Source organism: Fulvia fulva, chromosome 11, assembly GCF_020509005.1.
Source record: "Fulvia fulva chromosome 11, complete sequence".
In the NCBI taxonomy this organism is placed as follows: Eukaryota; Fungi; Ascomycota; class Dothideomycetes; order Mycosphaerellales; family Mycosphaerellaceae; genus Fulvia; species Fulvia fulva.
This window is the reverse complement of record NC_063022.1, coordinates 187,776-203,904: the sequence shown is the minus strand read 5'-3', so window position 1 is coordinate 203,904 and position 16,129 is coordinate 187,776. Positions and strand designations below refer to the sequence as shown.

The 16,129-nt window shown below is 53.8% G+C and overlaps 10 protein-coding genes across 10 annotated transcripts; 7 read left to right on the top strand and 3 right to left on the bottom strand.

Annotated features, from left to right (window-relative positions):
* Positions 1-173: 173 nt before the first annotated feature.
* On the top strand, positions 174-1,508 carry CLAFUR5_12583 (uncharacterized protein; the record flags this gene model as incomplete). Its single annotated transcript, XM_047911731.1, has 2 exons — positions 174-965; positions 1,008-1,508. The coding sequence occupies 2 exons, from the start codon at positions 174-176 to the stop codon at positions 1,506-1,508; spliced, it is 1,293 nt and encodes a 430-aa protein (XP_047767718.1).
* Positions 1,509-2,632: 1,124 nt separating this feature from the next.
* Positions 2,633-3,901, top strand: CLAFUR5_12582 (uncharacterized protein; the record flags this gene model as incomplete). The annotated part of the gene is made up of 1 exon (XM_047911730.1): positions 2,633-3,901. The coding sequence occupies one exon, from the start codon at positions 2,633-2,635 to the stop codon at positions 3,899-3,901; it is 1,269 nt and encodes a 422-aa protein (XP_047768227.1).
* Positions 3,902-4,827: 926 nt separating this feature from the next.
* CLAFUR5_12581 (uncharacterized protein) lies at positions 4,828-6,408 on the top strand (the record flags this gene model as incomplete). Its single annotated transcript, XM_047911729.1, has 3 exons — positions 4,828-5,295; positions 5,349-6,335; positions 6,388-6,408. 3 exons carry the CDS (start codon positions 4,828-4,830, stop codon positions 6,406-6,408), a joined length of 1,476 nt encoding a protein of 491 aa, XP_047768226.1.
* Positions 6,409-6,781: 373 nt separating this feature from the next.
* Positions 6,782-7,329, bottom strand: CLAFUR5_12580 (uncharacterized protein; the record flags this gene model as incomplete). Its single annotated transcript, XM_047911728.1, is given in 2 exon segments — positions 6,782-7,192; positions 7,207-7,329. The coding sequence occupies 2 exon segments, from the start codon at positions 7,327-7,329 to the stop codon at positions 6,782-6,784; spliced, it is 534 nt and encodes a 177-aa protein (XP_047768225.1).
* Positions 7,330-8,036: 707 nt separating this feature from the next.
* Positions 8,037-9,216, top strand: CLAFUR5_12579 (Fumarylacetoacetase; the record flags this gene model as incomplete). The annotated part of the gene is made up of 3 exons (XM_047911727.1): positions 8,037-8,261; positions 8,785-8,880; positions 8,932-9,216. 3 exons carry the CDS (start codon positions 8,037-8,039, stop codon positions 9,214-9,216), a joined length of 606 nt encoding a protein of 201 aa, XP_047768041.1.
* A 53-nt stretch (positions 9,217-9,269) lies between these two features.
* Positions 9,270-9,722, bottom strand: CLAFUR5_12578 (uncharacterized protein; the record flags this gene model as incomplete). The annotated part of the gene is made up of 3 exons (XM_047911726.1): positions 9,270-9,378; positions 9,436-9,560; positions 9,597-9,722. 3 exons carry the CDS (start codon positions 9,720-9,722, stop codon positions 9,270-9,272), a joined length of 360 nt encoding a protein of 119 aa, XP_047767943.1.
* Positions 9,723-10,086: 364 nt separating this feature from the next.
* CLAFUR5_12577 (4,4'-diaponeurosporen-aldehyde dehydrogenase) lies at positions 10,087-11,573 on the top strand (the record flags this gene model as incomplete). Its single annotated transcript, XM_047911725.1, has 2 exons — positions 10,087-10,482; positions 10,533-11,573. 2 exons carry the CDS (start codon positions 10,087-10,089, stop codon positions 11,571-11,573), a joined length of 1,437 nt encoding a protein of 478 aa, XP_047767858.1.
* Positions 11,574-11,665: 92 nt separating this feature from the next.
* On the bottom strand, positions 11,666-12,613 carry CLAFUR5_12576 (uncharacterized protein; the record flags this gene model as incomplete). The annotated part of the gene is made up of 2 exons (XM_047911724.1): positions 11,666-12,264; positions 12,319-12,613. The coding sequence occupies 2 exons, from the start codon at positions 12,611-12,613 to the stop codon at positions 11,666-11,668; spliced, it is 894 nt and encodes a 297-aa protein (XP_047767859.1).
* A 616-nt stretch (positions 12,614-13,229) lies between these two features.
* Positions 13,230-14,716, top strand: CLAFUR5_12575 (Oxalate decarboxylase OxdC; the record flags this gene model as incomplete). Its single annotated transcript, XM_047911723.1, has 3 exons — positions 13,230-13,397; positions 13,480-13,573; positions 13,659-14,716. 3 exons carry the CDS (start codon positions 13,230-13,232, stop codon positions 14,714-14,716), a joined length of 1,320 nt encoding a protein of 439 aa, XP_047767856.1.
* Positions 14,717-15,221: 505 nt separating this feature from the next.
* On the top strand, positions 15,222-16,064 carry CLAFUR5_12574 (uncharacterized protein; the record flags this gene model as incomplete). Its single annotated transcript, XM_047911722.1, has 2 exons — positions 15,222-15,686; positions 15,732-16,064. The coding sequence occupies 2 exons, from the start codon at positions 15,222-15,224 to the stop codon at positions 16,062-16,064; spliced, it is 798 nt and encodes a 265-aa protein (XP_047767857.1).
* Between the last annotated feature and the right edge of the window lie 65 nt (positions 16,065-16,129).

Here is a 16,129-nt window from a genome sequence, read left to right as displayed (position 1 = left end):
CTACGACACACCAGAGTATTTGAGGCGAGGAAGTCCTGCATGGTCAAATCCTTCCCATCACCTACACAATACCATTTGACTGCTTCGTTCTTCGCAAGACAAACCAGAGACATTATCGAAACACACACATCCCAACGACGAAACACTGACGACAGACCCAAATCACCACCAGCATGTCGTCCTCACAGCAACACTACAACACTCTCGAGGATGAGAACTACAACCAGCCCGGCCCAAGCAGAGTCGATGGGGACAAAGAGTTCTGGGAGCTCGACGAGATCAAGGGAGATCGGGTGAGAGATGATGGAAGCATGGAGTTCTATGTTTCGTGGGAAGGTTATTCTCCTGACCACAATAGCTGGGAGCCGGTGTCTTCCTTCGAAGCATGTCCGGCATTTCTTTCTGACTGGCTAAAGGACACCGACACAAGAATTCCTACACTCGACAACATCGAGACAGTTGTCAGCTTTGCACCCGAGGGCGGGTTCATCGTTAAGCGCTCGGGCCAGGTCGATGACGCATGGTGTCCAATGGAGATGATGCCCTTCGACATGGTCCGTGAGTTCACAGCTGCGGACCGTGACATCGATGAGCTCTCCGACGATGACGCGATGCAGATCGATCAGCCAGCTTCAGTTGCCCACAGTGTTGCGGGTTATAAGGCTGCAAGCAGTCAGACTCTTCCTCAGCAGGACTCCAGTGCGGCGGTACAAGATCTTCAGCAGCAGGTCACAGCAGCCAAGGCCGAGTCAGCTCATCTGCGAGGGCAGCTTTCGACCTACACAGAACAGCTTCAGGGAGCTCGTTCAAGTATCGCCACTGCCGACCAGCAGAAGTCTCAACGGCTCGAGCAGATTCGGCAAGATGCCGCTCTCAAGTCAGAGCTTGAGGCACAACTCCGTGATGTGAAGGGCCAGAACATGAGTCTTCGCGAGAAAGTCCTACGTCTCGAGGTTCCTCAGGCTGTAAGTGCAAGACCACCAGCTCCCCAACCGACCGCTGACCAGCCAAGCAACGCTTTCGGCCCCAGCATGCAGGATCTCCAGGAAATGGCAGCATTCGACAGGGAGTTGAAAGCCACCATCCCAGCTGGAACCTGCTACGACCTCGACATGCCAGGCCACGCCAAGACAACTCACGAATGTCGCGACCCAGGCCACGACGTCAACCGCTCGACCACAAGCTGCGCTGCATGTGTTGCCAAGGTCCCACCCGACCCTGAGATTCTCGCGATATTCCGATCTGGAGTCGCAGCCTACTTTCATCCCGCCTGTAACGCAGCCTTCGAGGAATCTGCTGAAGGTCAGAACAAGGACTACCTCTGCAACTGTCAAAATCTGCCGCGATGCTCGCAGTGCTTCCACGCAACGGTTACCACGTTTGGGATGAAGGCAGCTGCGGTCAAGAATGCTGGGCTGGACAAGAAGTGTGGGCTGTGTGATAAGATGATGATACATGTGGAGGAAGTTGTTGTGCGCTGCGCGGTGTGCTTGGGGATGATGCCATAGAAGGGTGGTGGGGATGAGTGTTCTCTCGGCGGATTCTTGCGGTGTTTGGGCTTGTAATATTGTAACGAATGATGAGCGTATGAAGTCATGGGGAATGGTGGCATCAGTTGGTGAAGTAGGTCAAGTTTGCTTACTTTTTGTTGCGGATTTTTGATGTTAGGACTTTTGCTTATGGGTATAGGGTGTAATCATAGTTGCGAAAAATTCTTGGAGGCCTTTGACCCGTCAAAATCTCGACCTTCCTCCTGATTAAGTGTGCACAAACACCCAAATACTTCGCTCTGGTATCTCAAAATGCACTGTCACAGTACGGCTCCGTAGTGGTTGCCTCGATAGAGAATGGCCAGAGCGTCGATGAGATCGTGGCACCTGCTGTCTATTAATCAGCATCCAAGACAGTGTCAGACACTACCGGAGACAAGTCTATGCCATTCAGTTGGGATCGTGGGTTCTCAAGTGGTTTCAATGGACATGATCAATGCTACACGGTAGACTCTGCTCGGCGATACTCTCCAGAACAGTGCTGGCGGAGCATGAGTCCAAGTAAGCCTCCTTCTCGTCGTCGACAAGAAGGCTGCTCACAGCAAGACAGGATGGCAGGTTCCCTTTGTCAACTTCGATCCTGCTGTCTCACGCACGGCAGAGACATGCGTGGCCTTGGCAACTATTCAGCTATACTTGACCAGCCTCTTACACCAGTACCCCACTTCCTCAGTCTCGACGACTGCACGCTCTGGTAGTCTTTACTTGTATGACAGCACTCTGGCTGTTTTTCATATCGATTCACTTGGATCTTGTGAATGTTTCGGCACATTCTCTTGCTTCCATCCGTGTCCTTTCATCTTTCGACAATGGGCTTGTTCACCTGGACAAAGCCATTCTATACACCGATCTACCACGCTATACACTTCCGACATTGAATTGAGCACACGACACAGGTGTGTTATGGCGGCACACGAGTTTATCTTTGGCGTGAAGTCGCCAATAGATCTCAGAGTCTTCATACCATCAAAGCACCACCACTTCGAAGTACAATCCAACCACTCCGAAAGGCGACACTACTCGAATACTACTTCCACATACAGACCCGGCAGACAGTAAGTAACAGCACTACAGTCGACTCAATGGCACCCAACGACCGTCTCTACACGGTTAACGCAATCATCAAGGACAAGATCATGGCAGACGGAACCATGCGCTTCCGCGTCTCCTGGGAAAACTACGATGCTGAGCATAACTCCTGGGAGCCAACATCCTCATTCGAAACATACGTATCACTCCTGTCGGACTGGCTGGACCAGACGACAACCCAAATCCCAGTTGCGGACGACATCGAGCTCGTCATCTCGGAGGCATCAGAGGGAGGCTTCATGGTCAAGCGAATCGGCACTGAGCCACACGAGCACGAGTGGCTGCCGGAGCAAATGATACCGGGCAATCTCATTGACCAGATGGAGAACTTCAACGAGGACCTTGATACGATCTCTGACACCATGGAGACGGATCAAGCTCCACCAGCTGCCAACGACCCCAGCATACAAACGGCTGCCGCAACTACCGTACCTACTATTGCAGCACCTCGAGCTGTCGTGCCTTCAATGGCCTCGCCTTCAAATTCATCGCCCTCACTTGCTGCCACAACTCAGAATGGAGACTCTGGTGACGAACCTTGGGATGATGACTCTACTCACCACGCGGCCCAAGAGCAGAACGATGGAGACGAGGTCATGGGCGCAACAGAGTCAGGTGTCCCCACAGCTATGGAAGTAATTCGAGAACAGGACGACAATTCAGCAGCCGGCCTCGCCCTTGCGCAGAACGCAAATGCCCAGCCTCCTGCTGAGCAGGAAGACAACGTCCCGGACAATATGCCAACAGACTTCAACATGGTGTCAGCAGATGACTACTTCGACTTCGAGACTGCCCGTGAGAACTGGCACCGCGAGAGAGTAGCGGCAGGTGTTACAGACACAGGCGTGTGCATGGGCCAGCTCCAAGCCGGTCACACCGAAGAGACACACACCTGCGTGGACCCTGGCCACAACCACGCGGCGCTCTTTACGACAAGTTGTAAGCAGTGTGTCGCTAAAGCACACGGCTACTTTACACCAGAACACCGTCAGATCTATGACCCAGGTCTCTCTATAGTCCTGCACACTGGCTGCAATATCGTGTGGCAGGACGTAGAAGGCCTCGACCACCTCTGCGGGTGCCAGTCTCTGCCAAGATGCGGAGACTGTCACATGAAGAAAGTGGCGGAGTTTGTCGGCAAGTTCCACGAGATGAGGGCCAACGGGTACAAGGTGACGGAGTGTGTTCGATGCAAGGCAGAGGTGCAATTGGAGGGAGAATTTGTCGTGCGCTGTGCCGTGTGCTTGGGTGTCAAGCGCTAAGCCGCTTGGGCGTGAGCGATGGTTGGTCTGACTTCACCGAGAGCATCTTGAGCATGGCGTAGGGGCTAGGTTGTAGATAATGGAATAGAAGACGCTTTTCTTGCGTCCTTGTTGGGTTGAATGATGGGGAACGCATTGCACCTTGGTTGGGAAACGGTGCGGCTCTGCATTGCAAGGGTGTCGCAGGTTCATGTACATAGATTGAACATGATATTACAGCAGAAATCGGCTCAATGCGGCAGACAGTGCCCGATCTCATCTACTTTCTCGAAGTACGCCCACTGCCCGCACTATTCGGTGCTCAGAAACTGACTGTGTGGCCAAGTGCATACATGGTTACATTCCGTGACCCGTGACTTGAGATAACAGGCGCAATGAGCGTCTTGGGGTGTGTTGCACTGAGTATATCCCGAACTTCAAGTCAAGCATGATTGTCGTACATTTTTCCAGGAATATGTGTGGCTTGCCAATCATCTTGCAGCCTGACCTGTTTCTGATTAGGGTGTTGAGTTTCGTTCCACTTGGCTTCCCACCATGGCAGATCATCAAAGAGAACGTCGCCACTTGACATGTGCTCTGACCTCGCCAAGCGTGAGACATGCTGTCGTCGGTGAATGGCGGTCTCATTGTTCTCAACAACAGACCCCTCATTCACCCACACACGGCTAGTCTAGACACATATCCACGATTCCGTACATTTCTAGCAGTGACTCAAACACACGAAACTGATGTGTTATGACAATCCAGGACCTTTCATTTTGGCGCGGCGTCGTCCTAACATCAGATCATCTCTCTCACACAAGCACGAGCATATCGCACTTTCGACGGTCACTCAACAGCGAATGACACAGGACAGCGCACATTTGAGAAGATCAGCAAGAATCAACAAGCAACCCGAAACCAATAACGTGCCCACTCATCTCAACATGAACAACGAGAACGACCTCACCATGCCCGCCCCAGGAGCAGACTACGACTACGAAATCACTATGGCTAGCATCCACCAACCAGGCGTGTGTAAGGACCAGAACAAGAAAGGCCACGCTGACCCTGATCAGACTCACGAGTGCCGCGACCCCAACCACGATACGTCTCTTTCGAAGGTCAGCTGTCAACAATGTGTAGCAAGAGCAGAAGGCTACTGTCCACTGCAGAGCCGCGAGATCTACAAGGCCGGTCTTTCGATCCAGCTTCACCCCGGATGTCACGCTGCTTGGCAAGATGTGGACGGCAAGGACAGCCTCTGCAACTGCCGCGCCCTGCCAAGATGCGGCATCTGTCACATGCGAAACATCCGTACGTTCAAAGACAAGGCTACCGAGATTGACGCAGAAGGCGCTGCGAAGCGATGTGCTCGTTGCAAGGAGGAGCTTGATCAGAGTGAGGCGGTCTTTGTACGCTGTGCTGTGTGCTTGGGAACGAAGACTCGGGGTTAACAGCTACGAAGATCTACACCCACAATGGCAACCGATACGCTGTTCAGGGTAATGAGCCCGCAGACTGGCAGCAAGAAGCCTACACTCCTAACCAAGCTCCTCCTCGTCGCCGCACGGCTCCCAAAACCAAGACTCCACCGCCCACAAAGCGAAAGGTCCAGAAGAGACCAAAGCCACTCGAAGTGCATGACGGCTACGATATTTTCGAGCTTGACAAGATCTTATATGACGACATTTGCGCCGACGGATCTATGAGGTTCAGATGCTCTTGGGTGGGCTACCCATCCGAGGACGATAGAACTTGGGAGCCGAAAGAGTCTTTCCAAGACAATCCGAGACTGCTCTCAGAGTGGTTCAACAAGACAAACACACCCAGTCCAAGACTTCCTGATATCGAGCGCATCATCAGTGCTGGACCAGTGGGCGGCTATATTGTCCGACGTAGTGGGCAGGCGGCGAATAAGCCGGAGTGGTGTCCTGTAGAGATGGTGAACATGGAGCACATACAAGCATTCGAGGGTGTCGAGGACGATCCCGAAGACGATGAGATGGATGTTGACGCCCAATTTGCCACAGTCGCCGCAGTGCAACCAGCCGTGTCATCAGGAAAGGTCCGACAGAGCGTCAACGCATTGTCAGCGGATGAGAATCAGATGGAGACCTCCGCTGATGATCAAGATCTGGTCTCGAGTCGACAGCAGATGGGAATGAAAGACAACCATGAGAGCGAGTCTTCACTCGTCGACGACCTCCGACAGCAGATCAACACTCTTCAATCAACGAACGCTGACCTTCGACGGCAGAAAGTTACGGACAACGAGACCATACGGACGATGCAAGCAAGGCTGGTGAATGCGGGCATCGTCAATGTTCATCAGCTTCAGCAGATCGAGCAAGACGTGGTCCGGCGGGTGGGGTTCGAACAGAGACACGATGCACTAGAAGATGAGAATACCCAGCTCCGCGAGGTGATGGCACGTCTGGAAGCCAGTCAGGCAGTGAGTGCAGTGCCCGCCAGAAACGAGATCATAACTGACGATTCCATGGCATGAGGTTTGGTTGGGAACGTAGGATAATACGACGCGGCACGCTTTTCGATCGCGTGTAACTGGACACTGGTTGATAAGTCGCAACACAACATGGTATAGTGATCATGGCATCACAGTGATAGAGCAATCGGCTTTGGATCTGGCTTTCCCGACAACGTCTCTATTATACTTGCATTCACTACGCTATATACACTTACTACTATGCGTTGGCACACAACACAATGGCATTGTTGCTATCCACAACACACGACCATCTTCATAAGCCGCCGCATCTGGTGCCTTTATCCTCGTCGTCTTTGCCACCCTGATCGTTTTTTCGATATCCAAGGTCACCAAGAAAGAAGACATTCGCTATCCGACTTCCTGTCCGAAACAACTCTCTGAACACAAATTCACTAGCAGCAAAGATGCAGGTCTCTTAGCGCGAGCTGAACAACCTCGGACTGTGGAGTCAAGGCCACCTGACCACTGTTGTGCGTTGTGTCGTTCCCGACCTCCGGAGACGGCGGTCTGGTCAGGCCGCTTGCTAAAAAGCTGAAGTCGAAGTCAAAGGCATCAATGTTGAGATCTTGAGTGAAGTCGGACACGTCGGGCGGCATCATGACCTGCCCGAGTGGTGCTGGCTTGACAACCTCAGGCATCATGATTGACTCAAAGAAGTCGTAGTCGGTCATTCCCATACTGCCGGCGAAAAGGTTCTGGGTCATCTCGAAAGGCGGCAAGTCCGTCATCCCAGCTTGAGGCAGGCTTACATCCTCGTTGAAATCGGATTGTTGTGGTCCAGATCCAGATCCAGGAGTGGGCAGCTGAGTACCCGTACTGCCGCTACTGTGTAGATTTCCCTCTGAATGAGATCCAGCTCGTACATGTTTCGACCCTTCGCGAGGTTCACTTTCCTCGCAGGCAACACCTCTAGTTTTGCATCGCTTGCAAGGCCGCTCATCGTCGCACTTCGTGTTGGCCTTGATACAAGCTTCGCAGGCTCTGGGTGTCCTCTTCCGGAAGACTTCACCGGCCCCTGTGGTCGTCTTCGAATGAGCTGCACGATGTCGATTTAGAAGATCTGCTCGATTGAAGCCTTTGCCACATTCTGGACAACGATATGCTCGCTCATTGTCATGCCATTTCAGGTGCCGACTGGGATGGTCGTGCCTCTCGTAGGATCTGCTGCACAGGTAGCAGTTATGTCTTGCGGGTCCTGGGGCCGTTGACGCAGGAGAAGTGGTTTGGTCAACGTGCATTGCCTCCATATGGACTCGGAAGTAAGTGGTGGGCTGATCTGTGGCAGTGTCCCGGAAGGAGTGGTAGACTACCACTGGTGATTGATTGGCCAGCCGTCAGGCAAGGGCTGCGCGAGCCCGTCAACGATCAAATGGCTTCCCGTACGACACTTCTGTCCTCGACATCGTCTTCATGCCTCTTTGTGAGCCGCCGATAACGCATAGAGACTGATGGGAGGACGTCAAGATGTCCTTCTTCTTGAGTTCATCAACATAGAGCCAACATCATCAGTCCTGGAAGAAATGTCGCGCCAAAGTGTCTCTGACAGCATTGAGAACACGCGACACGAGCTCTATATCTACGACGAAGCCCGGACACCCTTCATGGTGCCTCCATAATCCTCACCAAGCACCCCGGCCTCAGTCTCTAATGGCTTGCTCTGCTGCAGTACATACAACATACGAGCCCACTTCGTCTCGCTCAGATTCCTCCAGGCATGCATCGTACCTCTCTGCACACAAATATCACCCGGCAACATCTTCCGCGTCTCTCCGCTGTCCAGGACAAGCTCAATCTCGCCCTCTATCACAATGCCGTAGTCCAACGAGACTGTTCTGTGCATTGGTGATGTCATCCCAGGCGCCATGTCGACATGTCGAAGGACTGTGCCTCCACTGATAACCAGTCCGGGCGGCTCCGAGGCGTATTTCTGATATGCATTCAGGTCCTTGTCTTGGTTCAGGTCTGCCGGGTATTGGTCGGTGGCGTATGAGAGGTAGAAGGCAGCTTTGCCGTCTTCCACGAGCTGCTGTCGCGGTTGTTCTGGTATGGCATCGGAAATGATTGCTTTGCCTTCAGCATTGTGAGTTGTGATGAGCCTGGTAGGAGCTTTGAGAGTATTTGGAGGCGACATTTTCGAAGTTGATGGGATCGTTGATGCAGGACTTGCTGACAGTCACAGATGCTCTGCCAATATATACCGACATCTAGATTCGTACCAGGGCAGTCGTTGCTGTGGACAGCTAGTTGCGTGCATTGCCTACAGCCGCGACGGAAGATGTGGACGCCCGCCATGGCCAGGCCCGACAATCGGCAGCTGGCATTGGGATAACTTTAGCACACCACCTGGACGTTCTGGTCGAAGCATCAGAGCATTGGAAGAATATGACGACTCCAGGCCGAAGCTCTGCAACCATTCAAGACCCCCTCGCCAGCCCGCGCCACGCAACCAGATGTACCATACCTTAAGGACTCCGGCAATGACGCTCTCAACGTTGCACTCTGAGTGCATGTCACTTCGAACAAAAATGGCCATACACCACAGACGATGTGCCAAAGCAACAGCTCATGGATGTACTGGACTCTCGCACAATGTGTTGCACACCAAGCAATCGGTGGCTGCGGTCTAAGGACGGGCGACTTACTCGCCACCGGCACTGTCAGTGGCGAGAAGGAACATGGTTGTCTCCTCGAATTCATGAAGCCAGGTACCACACCACCGCGAGAATATCTGGAAGATGGAGAGACAGTGGTATTGTCAGGCTACTGCGGCGAAGTTGTAGGCTTTGGAGATTGCGTTGCAACCTTGTTACCTGCTAAACCACTATAGACGCCCATCAGACCAACCCTTCCAGACCTTCGCCCCCTCATCTTCTCGCAACATCACCACTCACCCCCAATCCCAACCCTGAAAATTCTATCATTCACCCTCCCCCCCCCCCGTCGCCCTCCAAATTTGACTAGCTCTCTGGTTTTCATCAGCGTTCCTTCCCTTTCCCAGCACAGCCACAATTCCCTCTGACCAGGAGTCAAGCTCACCGCCTGCAACCCCACCCCACCAAACATCACCCGAATGAAATACCTCTCAATGGTATTATTGAACTCGTTCCGCCCTCCCTCATCCAGCAACGCCGGGTTCGCAGGTCTATAAGCTGGGACTCGACGCCAGTGCGTCTCCCAGTCTGGGGGATTTTGTCATGTCGATGGGACCTGGGCGTTGGGTTCTGGGGCTGAAGAGGCTTCTGCTGAAGATGGCTGGCTGTGGTGCAGGTTGTAGTCTGCTAGTGTGTGCCGGAGTGCGGTGATGTGGGCGTTGTTTGTTGTTGTTACGGACATGGTGTTGGTTTTGGAGTGTAGAGATGCGCTGGCTGGTATTCTGGTTTGGGCCTGCTGGACTGCGAGGTGTTGTCCAGCGTGTTCGCAACTGCCTGGCCCCCCGGCTGGGGCTGATGTGGAAGATCCGGTGGGTGTCCACATTTCCGGTGCTGGGGTTCGCTCTCAGATGGCTCGGAGTGGTCTTGTCCGTGATGCTCTGCCCACTCGGACGTTGCTATTCAGGCGCGTCTTGATGATTAGTCTCATGAGACACGTTCGTGTGGAGTGCAGTGTTCGAGTTGACTAGCTGTAATCGCTGATTCCGACCTGACAGCTCAACTTCACGCCTTCACCACAACACCTCAACTCGTTACACCGCTCCATCATGACCAGCAACTTCGACCGAGTCCGAGCAGCTGCAATAGACGGCCGCCTGCACAACATCTACCACCGCCAAGTTCAACTCGAGCGCCTCTGCGCCGCTCTCATCTCAAACATCTCCAACATCCAAGAAGCAATTGCTACAGACTATGGCCACACGCCTGCCGAAATCGCCGTGGAGTACCACTTAGCAATCAGCGCGGTCAAGAAGTGCTATGCCGAACTCAAGCCGAAGGAAGCACATCAGCAAGAGTACCTGATCGCTAATGGCACGGATGCTCCTGAGAATCGAGTGCCAGCTGGGATTGTGTATATTGAGCCAACGAGTCATGCGATGTTGTACTCGGTTGTTGTGCCATTAGCTAGTGCCCTGGCGGCTGGGAATTGTGTGATTCTGTTAGTGAGTGTGTTCGGACTTCTCAGGTATTATGAGTGCTGATAATTGCTTAGCTTGAGAACAATCTACGAGCCGTACCCAGTCTACTGCGGAAGCTGCTTACATCTGCGCTCGATGCGGATGTCTTTGCAGTAGCAGCCTCCCCGGTTAAGGATGTGTTGATACTGGATCATGCTATTTGCGTGCTGCAGAATGGCGTTGAACAGGTTCCCAGGCAGAACCAGCTGACACATCGGAGTAGTCGATCCGTGGTAGCGGTTGTGGATCGGACAGCAGACCTGCGGCTTGCAGCCCATGATTTGGTGGCCGCGAGGTTTAGCTTTGGTGGTCGAAGTCCATACGCACCGGATTGTGTTTTGGTGAACGAGTTCGCTAAGAAGGACTTCCTGGAGGCTGTGGCCAGCGAGTGTGCCAGTCTCAGCACCAGCGTGGAGGGTAACATGCGCAAGACGACTTCGCGGAGTAGAGTGGGCGAGCAGCTGGAGACGTTGAGGAAGGCCCATTCGAGTCTCGGAGTGGTTCTGCAGGACCTTGACTTTGCTGTTGTCGACACAGCAGACAGAGACAGCTTGCTTTCACAGAGAACTGATGCTTCGATCATGGTGATCCATAGCATCAAGAGTCTGGACGATGCCATCGATCTAGTCGGAAGCTCAACAGAAGATTCGTGCCTAGCAGCCTACCACTTCGGCAACCCAGCGACTGGCCAATATCTGGCCCAATTCATCGCATCAGAGACTGCATACATCAATCACATTCCGCGAGAACTCCTGGTGGGGCCTGTCGTTCCGAGTGGCCTTGGTTTGATCGCAACTGAACGAGATCCGACGAAGCTATTTTCACTTCGCCGGCCAGCTTTCATCACGCCAGCAACAGGGTCAAAGGCTCTGGCAGATGTTCTTGGTGGGCAAAGTCCGCGACTCTTGTTGGAGGATGCCACAACGCCGTTGGCGGAGTTCAAGAGGCATCCTGCAGGAGGTGTAGGATTCTTCGAGCAAGGTTTCTTGATCAATGCTGGCATCATTGTGTCCATTTTCCTGACAGTCTCGGTGGCTGGGTCAGTGTGGTCGTGGCGGCACTGTAGAGCAATGTGAGCGGTAGGAGAGCATGAAGCGTTACAGGATTCATCTCAATGCCTGTGCATAAGCTGTACAGATCTCAGTAACATGCTGCACTATCTTTTTGCTTACTCTGTCGAGTTCTCGTCTTTCTCCGCTGCCCACAGACACCACGCTACAATCACGAATAGCTTCAGCGCTGCTGCTGTCCATGCTGCACCAGCTAAACCGACCTCACTATGAGACCATATGCCTCCAAGCATTGCTCCGAGAAGTAGTAGAAGTGGCGCGGCGGCTCGTCTGTTCCGCTCAGCATTCGTCGTCAGATCCGTGAACAGCTTCTGGTCGGAGAACAGATCGCAGTAGATCGATGTCAGGACCACGCTCGTCAATCCGCCGTGCTGTAGCACCCTGCTCATGACTGCTTGGCCAGCTGATTGGAAAGCTATGAGCGCGATGGGAATGACGCTCCACATTGTGATGGGTCCTTTTGGTGTTAGTCCTTCTGCTGGGCTGAGTGTGATCATGACCGCCGACACGACAATCATGATAAGCTGGATGGTGTAGGACAGGACAATGACCCATCGCTTCTTGCCGCCAAAGTATCGGTGGTAGCGGGAGAAGATGAAGCTGCCGAGGCAGAAGAAGACGATTGACGTCAGAGCCCGGATCCACTTGTTGTCGTCAGAAGGTGCGACGATGCCGGAGCCAAGGTAGACGGTATTGCCTGTGGTGGTGGTCAGCATTTCCGAATGGAACAAGTGAGGAAGCGGCAATCTACCTGTCTGCATGGACACGAAGCTTCCCCAGGTGTAGACACTGCTACTGTCCAGAAGTCCCGTGATGACATAGCAGAACAGCAGCGCAAGGTCACCCCATGCGCTGCTCACGTTGACAGTGCAGTAAGCATGCGGTCGTGAGGACGCACTTTTGGCATTGCTTTTGCTGCCGTTGCCCAGGAGCGAGCTTGACTCTTGCAGTGATGAAGCGTCTGCCTGTGCTCGAGTGCCAGCTTCCACATCGTTGGCCGGCGCTGTCCGACCTTTCGAAGCGTTGTTCGTGCCGTAGTCGACCATGGTGAAGAGTCACTCTGTGCTTCGCGTCCGATCCTGGTATCGGCTACTGCGGACTGCTCGGAAGTGGCAAGCCTGCCAAGCCTTGATGGAGCTTCCTTGTTCGCGAGTCTGACACGTCTCTGTGCAACGCCAACAACGCCGACCTCGCGGCCAGAATCCCAGCAGATATGCTGAGCGTCTTCCTGATGTCCTCGGTCTTCCCGATCTTGCCGTGCTGTCCGGTCGGGCAAAGAGGCTGGAGACCGGCAAGAGCAAGTCTCTTCGTGTGTGTTGGCAAGACGCGTCGTGCTGAATGCTGGGAGAAGTGGTTTATGAGCAAGATGTCGCTGACAGTGCAGCACCGAGAGGGGTCGTACGTTGACCCACCACATGCGTCAGTGCTATCGATATGCCTACCGCGTCTACGCGATGCATACATGTACGCAAGGCACCGTGGCCAGGTGTAAGAACATGAAATACTCCTGCCGAAGGATGACGTCTTGAGCAGCGCGGAGTCGTTTGCCCTGGCATTAGCCGAGAGCATGCCATCGCGCGATCATCAGGTACATGGCCCTTGGAGACTCTTGATAGCTATCGGCGGCATTGTGACTGGACCGACGTGCTCAATACCGACGAGATGCATATCTCGCGTGTCTTCCCAGTGCTCACGCTAGCGGCTTCCTGTCTTGCTGCTCCAGCACAACATCCACTCGTCCATGGCAGGAATCCGTACCAGAAGAACTTCAACCATCCGTACGATCACAAGGTCGATTCCATTGGTCGTGGCATTCAGCCAGAGCCTATGGTAGGAGAAGATTGCGTTATCCCTGGACCACCACGAGTTTTCGGGCTAGAGCAGATTGTAGAACGAACACTGACGAGGACAGCGCAATGGTCATGGCACAGATGTGCTTGGACCTCGCAACCGTGATCGAGAAAGACAGAATCCAGACATGATCCGGCCGCCGTCAACGGATCATGGTGATTTCAAGAACATGCGATGGTAAACGCTGGCCCATCACGGACATCGTAGGACAACGCTGATCTTGCCGTGGGAGTTTTGCAGACTCCCATGTCCGAATTGAGGAAGGCGGGTGGACTAGACAGACAACAGTAAAGGAACTGCCAACATCCGTCGAACTTGCTGGAGTCAACATGCGCCTAGATGAGGGTGTCATTCGCGAATTGCATTGGCACAAGGACGCGGAATGGGCATACGTGCTCGAAGGCAAGGTCCGTGTCACGGCTCTTGATACCGAGGGTGGCAGCTTCATCGATGATGTTGAGAAGGGCGATTTATGGTACTTCCCTGCTGGACATCCTCACTCACTCCAAGCCCTGGCACCCAACGGAACAGAGTTCCTGCTCATCTTCGACGATGGCAGCTTCAGCGAGGAGTCGACGTTCCTGCTCACCGACTGGCTCGCTCATACACCTCAGGCAGTCGTGGCAGAGAACTTCAGGCTTCCTCCCGACGTCTTCGACACTCTGCCGGAAAGCGAGAAATACATCTTCCAAGGGTCGCTGCCAGACTCGATCGAGAAGGAAACGCCAAAGACTTTCAAAAAGTCAAAGCACAACTTCACCCATAGGATGCTTGCACAAGAGCCCGTCAACGCCACTGGAGGCAGCGTACGCATCACCGACAGCAAGAATTTCCCAATCTCAAAGACCGTCGCCGCCGCTCACCTCGACATCGAACCAGGCGCCATGCGAGAGATGCACTGGCACCCCAACGCAGACGAATGGTCGTTCTTCATCAAAGGCCGTGCTCGTGTTACTATCTTTGGCGCGCAAGGCACAGCAAGAACATTCGACTACACTGCTGGCGACGTCGGCATCGTGCCGAAGAACATGGGCCATTTCATCGAGAACTTGAGCGAGGAGGAGCCATTAGAAGTACTGGAGCTTTTCCGCGCTGATGAGTTCCAGGACTTCTCACTGTTTCAGTGGCTTGGTGAAACGCCGCAGCGTAACGTGAGAGATCATTTGTTCAAGAACGATCCTGATGGCGCGGCGAAGTTCGCCAAGGCGATCGAGACCGCTGAGAAGGATGTGATCAAGTCGCAGTATGAGAAGCCTGATTATGTCTCAGAAGGGCTTCAATCGGTTCTGGGAGTGTGAGAATACCTTGCTGAGATTCGATTGAGAGCAGGCTGGTGCGCCAAAGCTTGGACTGTGTTGCGCCTTGAGGAAAGACACAAATTGGCAGAGGACAACTTCTTGTGGGATAACGACACCATACACGATGTTTCATGCTGACGTAGACAGATCACAAGGATATAGTACGAAGCATGGTACAAACAGAATGCATACATGTCCTGGCCTCCATGCCTTCTATCGCACAGGGAGTCATTTCGCTCGGCATGAGCGGGCCCGCAGAGTCCTCGTCCACATCGGAACGCACCCGGGCTGCTTTTGCCACCCATGGATCCGATTCGTCTCGTATTGTATGGCTGTCGAAAGCACTGATACTGGATTAAACACAGTCTACCTGATCTCTGTACTCTAGGCCACACGAAGAAAAGTGATCACAACGGGTATGTCCAGCACACGATCAGAACGTTCACTCGCACTCACGATGACACCAGGTCTCACTCCAGTCCACTTCTTCTCCCATGGCTCGACCATGATGCTCGGCGAAGAGTCCGAATCAGCCGACTACTGGAAGCAAGCCGGCGACGAAGCCCTCGCCAATGGCATCAAAGGCGTAATCATGATGGGCGCACACTGGGACGCAACCGGCGACGCAATCGAAGTCGCCATGAACCCCTCCCCAGGCAAATCCCCAGTAGCCTACGTCCACCCCTCCAAATACGTCGACTACAAACTCGAAGCCGACCTCCCTACCGGCGAACGCTGCATGCAAATGCTCAAGTCCGAAGCCTTCAACGTCCGCCCCAACCCCAAATTCGAATGGATCCACGACACATACCTCATCCTCACCCGCATGTTCCCCCAAAAATGCCCCCCCCCCACCACCACCATCGTCTCCATGAACGCCCGCTTCGACCCTCACTTCCACATGCGCATCGGCAGCACGCTCCGCCCGCTCCGCAAAGACGGCTACCTCCTCATCGGCACCGGCGGAGCCGTCAACAACCTGTTCCGCAACAAGTGGGAGCCTATGCTCAAGTAGCGCGACAATTTCGCCCAGGAGACGCCGCCGGACGGCTGGGCGCTGGAGTTTCGACAGAGTGTGGAGGATTGTGTGAGTAATAATCGCGGGCCTGCGTTGAGGAGGGCGGTGACGAGGTTGATGAAGCATCCGAGGTATAGGGATGCGCATGCGACGGATGATCATTTCATGGCGGCGTGCTTTGTGGCGGGCGCGGCGGGGGATTGGGAGGACGAGGGGGAGGAGGGAGGGGTGTTGAGGGCGGAGACGTGGGAGTTGACGAATATGTGTAATAGTCAGTTTACGATTGGGGGCTGGGGTGGGTGTGGGGGCTGGGCTGTTGCTGCTCATTGAGATAGGGGTTGGTACTTCTTTCCTTGATACACTGTGACGATCACCACCAGAACCGCATCTTTCAC